The sequence below is a fragment of the Lycium barbarum genome, chromosome 4, assembly GCF_019175385.1.
Source record: "Lycium barbarum isolate Lr01 chromosome 4, ASM1917538v2, whole genome shotgun sequence".
Lineage (NCBI taxonomy): Eukaryota > Viridiplantae > Streptophyta > Magnoliopsida > Solanales > Solanaceae > Lycium > Lycium barbarum.
The window spans coordinates 144699575-144706783 of record NC_083340.1 but is presented as its reverse complement, the minus strand read 5'-3'; the positions used below and the strand labels follow the sequence as shown (position 1 = coordinate 144706783).

The following is a 7209-nucleotide window of genomic DNA, read 5'->3' as shown; positions in this document are numbered from 1 at the left end:
ACCTGTTGTCGTAGGCAGGGGGTTTCGAGCCTGAAACCTCCATTATGAAAGCCTTATGCTCAACCAACTGAGCCACCCTTGCGGGTACTTTAGGAAATTAAAGGCAATTAGCAATGAAAGATTTCATGATATTTCTTGGAGTTCTGCTTATTGATGTTCTATTTTATGTATTTCAATTTGGTTCTTGATTGCATTTTGTTTATCCAATTTAATGCTTTAAAATTTATGGGTTTTATTTGTTTCTAAAAGCGGAGTGCATAAATGTTTCACCACACTACAATAGGCTCATGACGTCCTACATTATTTACATAAATATTTGCTCATTGGATTGTGAGCAATGTAATAAGATTTTGTAAGATATACAGATATTTTATGCTTAAATAAGCTAGAATTTAGGATTTGTTTGTATAAATTTATAACTTATTTGTAATGTGTGGAGAATATTTGGTCGAGAAAGTTTACTGGTATTTCCAAAAAGAAAGAAATTGGAGTGAAGTTGAGCGAGTTGGGTTATAACTCATTATTTAACTCATCTTATCCAATTCATCTTAATCCACATAAATTTGAAGAAATTGCATGATTGTCCTTCAAATGGGCTGATCTTAAAACTTTTGCCCTTTAGCAATCAAACTTATGCCTAGTGGCCATAATTTCTTTAAGGATACGGGTATAACTTGTGCGATATTATGATGCAGAAATATAAATGGTCAATAATACAAAGAAACCTTGACAATGATGAATATTGTGCAAAGAGAAAATCCTCTGCAGCAAAAGATTAAAATGGAAGAAAAGACCTCACAACAGAAAACACAAACGCAGATATATCCCAGAAATTCCACATATCCAACTAAGTCAAAATAACGTAATTTAATTAAGCGGTGAATGTCATCATCTTCCAAATCTAGTAAAAAACCATCTGTTTCAACGCAGAGAATACAGAAAGCAATCATTAAGAGATGTTACAGTCGGCCTGAAGATTGATAGGCATGGAAGATAAAGAGTAGTTCAATTATTTTCATGCTAACGCAAAACCAACAGCACAGATGCAGCCAAGATGGACACATAAAGGCCAGACACTGGCAGTGGAAGATAATTCAACGCCCTTTGTCGAAAGCAATACGGGTTCTGCTCGATGTTTCATAGCCATCTCGGGTGGAGCCAGCACTGGCCTTCATGGTGCCTCCACTACCAACATTTGACATAGCTTTCTTCCCCTTCTTAACCTCTGTCAAGAACTGGTCTAAACCAAATGGATCAGCTTCCTCAGCTTCCTCAACTTCAAATTGCACAGGCCCATCTCTTGTACCAGCCCTCTCAGATGTTCCAGCAAATGCCTTGTCAGGCTTAAAGCGCTCTGTCTTCATGATCTTATCCAACTGCTCATCTGCACCTCCATACATTTCAGCATCAGTATCTTTCTTCGGTCTGTATAGAGTAGAAAGAGTGGGCTGAGCGGTAAATAGCCCCTTGTCATAGACGTTGTAGGCATCATCAACGGCAAATCCAGAATCCATCCCTTTCTCCTGGTTGAACAATCTTTGATCATACATGACCTCTCCTCTTGATGTGCCAGTAGAAGCCATACCAAGAGCCACTTTTTCACTGACATCACGGTCTCTATCTCTGGTGATCTTACTCTTCTTACCCATTGCAGCATCTTTTGCCTCCAATCTCCTTTCCCTCTCCCTCTCCCGACGTCGCTCCTCACGTATCTTCTCTCTCTGTAATCGCTCTTCCCTCTCCTCCCTCGACTCTTTGGGCAAATCTCTTGGACGCTCATAATCCACACTCATACCATCACCATTCCTGGTGTCCCTATCAGAAGGCACAGCTGCAGCAGCAGGAGGTGCCACACCAGTTCTCTCAGATCTTGCCTTGCGGGCCAACTCCCGAAGTTCCATCTCTTTCTTCTCCTTTTCTTTCATCATCATCTCTTTCTGAACCTTTGACCGCATTGCAACCGCTTCTCTGGCTTTCTGTTCTGCAACATACAGAGCCTCCGATAGTTTTGCAAAATTATCATTGATCTGGACTTCTTGAAGTCCCCTGCCATCAGCAGCAAGACGCTTGTCAAGTGGGATTGTGTAACCTTTGGGGTTCTTCCAGTTTGATATACAAGGCGGAATCTTCCAATCCTGCTGGTCCTTCACTGTAACAGGACGAGGAGGAGAATGCATAACAGGCACTGGTGGAGAACCAGAGGCCCTGGGGACCCTCTTATGTTTGAACTTTGGTGGATCCAGAGGGTCTACGGGCATCTCTACCATCCTAATAATCCTCTCCTTTGCACCCGAGTTAAAAGCTGCCGCTTGCTGGGAAGGCTTGTACTTAATAAACTTGGACTCTTGAGATTGTGTGGGAACATTTTTGGGCTGTGCAGCACTCAACCGCACATTTACAATCTTCTCAAGTGCTGCCTTAGTCTCCTCCATTGTCTCATCGATTACTTTCTGCTTCTCATCCTCATCCATCTCTTCATCATCCTCTTCATCCTTCACAAACTTCGGGATAAGATCTTTATGTTGAGAATAAACAATTTTCTTCGCGTTCTCGCCCTGCCTCACAATTGCATCATATCTCACTTCACCGTGCTCATCCACAGTAACAGGCAAATTCTTACCCCCAGGTTTCCAGTCTTTCTTTCTTCCCATATCAAGTGGATATTGTGCATAATGGATTTCAGGGAATGCTCCTCCATCCCCAAAATCCTCGAGCTTGGATGGCCTAAAGCCAGCCCGTTTTAGATAAGGGGGTACTGGATTTGCCTTGATTATAGCAGATTTCTCTGCCTCAGTTGCACTGTACCTATTCTTGAACCATGGGTCACTTGTATGATCATAAACTATACTGGTAGCTGACTTTGCTGGTGGGAGAAGCTCCTTGAGAGATGCCATAATGAAAACCCCTTATTTAAAGTTCCTCCACCCCCTGTATACACAGAAAAGACACGTACAGATCAATATATCAATCTCTCAACCATGCCTCAATGAACCTTAAAAGAATGCTGCTGAAAAACATAACCAACTAAATGCAAAAATTAAGTATCCACCATATAAAAAAGGGTTGGAATACTTAATTATCAAGGCTCTACCGTATTAACCTAAACTCAGCACTAGTGTTGACGGATCAATTGGAATATATAGATTTTTCGTTAATCAATTAGTTGATTGTTGGAAGCTCAAATTAGTTATTCAAAAGAATCAGGGAAACAGACTTGCAATGACTTTAAACTGATAACTTAATTATAACTGCTAAAAGTCTAAAACTCACAAAGCATTGGTAGAGATCCGATCTTTAATGGCCTAATTCCCTTTCCCCTTTCTACAAGAGGCGTTTCTAGACATTGATTCATACTATTATATCATATTAGAAGCAAACCAGAATATCAATCAACTAGCAAGAACACAAAGCACTGCAAAAATCAGATTTGAGGATTTCCGTTATTCACCAAGAGTAAAACAAAGCACAGCTATCCAAATCATATTACAAAGCACAACTATCCAATTCGTATTTAGTATTTACAAAACAATTGGGGAAAAAAAACTAGGGTTTCGGACTGAAGAGAAAGTCACCTGAAAAACAGACAGCGAAAAATACAGAAAAAGAAGAAACGTGCTTACAACTCGATTTCTAGACATTGATTTTAATATTACTGCCTCAGATAGCAATCAACAACAATACCATATTAACAAGCAATTGTAGCATCTATCGCACCCCTTATTTTGCACCTTTTAACTTCTCGAGGTTTATAATTCTCCTCTGGCTTTTTCCTCAGATATTACAACAATAACAACAACAAAAAACACAGTGTATTCCCTCGCCTGGGGAGGGTAGAGTGTACGTAGACCTTACCCCTACCTCGTGGAAGTAAACAGGCTGTTTCCGATAGACCCTCGACTCAAGGAAAAATGTTTCAAAGCAGTTCAAGAAAAGAAATAACGAAAGTGAAGAAGCCACGGCAAAATACTAAAGAAACAGTAACTACAACAAAATAATATTATAATCAAAGTAACAGAAATCAAAGAACAGGATAAGCGAGACAACACTCAAATACCTACTAGTCTTCCACCCTAATCCGTGTCCTCCATAGCAAAATACAAAGTACTACACAAAGCAGATTTGAAGCTCTCCTTTACGCAGCGAGAGTAGACACAAATCATAAGATCCAATTCACAACTCCTATTTTTACAAAAACAATCAATAAAACGAGAGACTAGGGTTTCGTACTTAACGTAATGCCATAAGATCCCATTCACGACTCCTATTTTACAAAACAATTCACGATAAAAAGAAAAAAGGGAGAGATACTAGGGTTTCGAAAACAAAAAGGTGCTTACAACTCGATTTCTAGACATTGATTCATATTATTACATCACATAACAAGAGTGCAGCTATTGATTTTGCATAGGCTTTTTACTCACATATTAACAAGCAACCATACAAAGCACTATATAAAACAAGTTAAAAAGGTGCTTACAACTTGATTTCTAGATAACAAGCAACAAAAATCATATTAACAACCAATTCTTAGCATCTATTGTAGCTATTAATTTTGCATAGGCTTTTCACCACATATTAACAATACAGAGCAGATTTGAGGCTTTTCTAATTTCTACACAAATCATAAGATCTAATTCACAACTCCAATTTTTACAAAACAATTGAATTTAAAAAAAAAAAAAAAAAGAAAGAGAGAGAGAGAGAGAAAAACTAGGGTTTTGGACTGATAGAGAATAAAAAGGTACTTACAGGTCGATTTCTCAGTCGTGAGTTTACCGGAGCGTGGGCTGAACGCGCCAAAGAAGACGTCGGTAATTTAGGGGACTAATAATCGATCGCAATTGGGATTTTTTTCTCTCCTTTTTGGAGGAGTATGGTCTGTTTTGACGTGCTTATCTTTTCCATTTTATATAGCCCCAAAAATACTTAGGGTGAAATTCATTAACAATTTTTTTTAAAAAAAAAAAAAAAAAAAAAAAAAGGTCGGCTTTCCCCAAATATATATGGAATTGGATTTCTTTTCTTGTTTGAAAAAAAAAAAAAGGGATTTAACTTGTGCTAGTTTTTTCATTTTCTTTAGACACTTCAATTTTGGGAACATCTTATTAGTTTTTCAATTAATTTGAAAGGATGGTCCAGATATTATTATCTTTTACATTTAGAGGAACGATAAAAAATTATTCGCATCGAATATTTAATTTTTTTTTTTTGTACTTATTCCTTGATATCATGCATAAGTTTTCTAAATATATTACTGTATTAGATATGATGGCGTGTGACAATTACTAACCAGACTTATCCTGGTGTTTGCTATGTAAGGAAGTCGATTCATTTCGAACAAAGATGATAAATAACAGGAATCTTGCAAAGTTAAAGCGTGTAATTAAAAAAACAAACTAGTTAATATATATTTATCATGATAATGAAATATAGATATCTTAATTAATATTCTAACATGTATTACTATTCATATTAAATAACCATTGATTCATCAAAAAACCTATTTGGAGAGAAAAAGAATCATCAGATCACTCAAATTATGAGTCAACTAAAAGCTTATAGCTATATTGAATCAGGTTACAATCCAATACTTCAAACAAATAATGTGTATGCATCATGCATACAATACATATATCTCTATAACAACTGACGTTATAAATATATATCTTCAATATTATTTAATTAGGAGAAATTTCAATGTTAATTGAATTATCTTTTCAAGTAAATTACTTTAAAATATTTATCTTACTAACACCTACATTATATTTTATTTGGCATGACATGAAATTATTTGTTTTTTAAGAAAATATTTTTCATGAGACAGTCATTTATAATTTCATAATAAAAAATATTTCACAAGGGATCTTATTATTCTTCTATTATATTGTCTTGAGCGACAAATAGGCAATAACATAGTTGAAGAACATGTTATATCCTCAACTCAATGATACTATTATGCTATTGGATAGATGAGAAGTTAATTCAAAATAAATAAAAAATCAAGAAAATCTAGAAAGAGTTCGCAAAATTTGGATCAAAATGAAATTATGTTATATCCTCAACTCAACAATACTATTATGCTACTGGATGGATGAGAAGTTAATACAAATTCAAAAAAAAAAAAAACAATAAAATCTAAAAAGAGTTCGCAAAATTTGGGTCAAAATGAAATTATCTTAAACATTAACAGCCCTCGTGAAATAGGCAATTGCAATTGTAAGATCAACCGATACATTTCTATAATTATATATACTTATTATTGGAACTAAATACAATTTCTTCTATGCAATATCTCATGATTCCTCATTTTTACCCCGAAGCAAAAGAGTAGGACAAAAAACAAGGACAAGTATCACTGACGAATAAAAGCTCGCCACATTGCACTATGTCAGAGTAAACCAATTGAAAAATACAATCAAAAAGCGGAAAAGGGCCCAATATACCTCTGTACTGTTAGAAAATGACTAAATATACCCTTCGTCATATTTGGGTCTAACTATCACCTTGCTATTATATTATTGACTCAAATATACTCTTTCTCTGTTAAAATTATCTACCTTGGATATTTTACCATACATGACAATAATATTTGATGAGGTAGATACCACGTGGCATTGTCATCTCATCACCCCTAGCTCATTTTATTCCTCTCTTCCTCCACCACTAAAATTTCCACTTCCTTCACCACAATTACCGTCATATACTTACAAGCTCTAGAAAAACAACAAAGGTGCTTCCTCGATGCGCAAGGAAATAAAGCCATGGCTCTCAACTCTCTGAAAAACAACAACAAATAGATAGTCTTTAATGGCACTACTCACTTCAAAACCCAAATCGTCCGTTTCACCCAAAACCTTGCACCTCAATAACCTATTACCATGATTAACTTAAAAAGATAAAAAGCTTTAGCGAATTAGAGCCAGTTAATTCCCGCTGGAAATAATATGGAACTTGAGGGGTCCAAATAGTAGTAGTGCTGCCACACAAAATCTTTAGCTGGCATTGCTTTATGGGAATTGGAGGCAAAGCAGCCATGGCCAATCAAAGCAGCCATGGCCAAACTCCGATTCTGAAAGTGGGCTTTTTGGGCATTGGAAATTTTAGTGGTGAAGGAAGAGAGTAGTAAAATGGATTAGGGATAAGGTGACAATGTTTCTGCCTCATCAAATGTTATTGTCACATAGAATAAGTTGTTCAAAATGGATAATT

The 7209-nt window shown here is 36.2% G+C and overlaps 1 protein-coding gene across 1 annotated transcript; it reads right to left on the bottom strand.

The window, feature by feature from the left end:
* Nucleotides 1–822: 822 nt before the first annotated feature.
* On the bottom strand, nucleotides 823–4907 carry LOC132636816 (SNW/SKI-interacting protein A). The gene is made up of 2 exons (XM_060353846.1): nucleotides 4750–4907; nucleotides 823–2928 (listed from the first exon to the last, which is right to left on the bottom strand). Exon 2 carries the CDS (start codon nucleotides 2892–2894, stop codon nucleotides 1095–1097), a length of 1800 nt encoding a protein of 599 aa, XP_060209829.1. The 5' UTR covers nucleotides 2895–2928; nucleotides 4750–4907; the 3' UTR covers nucleotides 823–1094.
* Between the last annotated feature and the right edge of the window lie 2302 nt (nucleotides 4908–7209).

What these genes read in the sequence shown, in the direction of transcription:
- LOC132636816 (XM_060353846.1), bottom strand. Translation starts at nt 2,894, where the DNA reads ATGGCATCTCTCAAGGAGCTTCTCCCACCAGCAAAGTCAGCTACCAGT.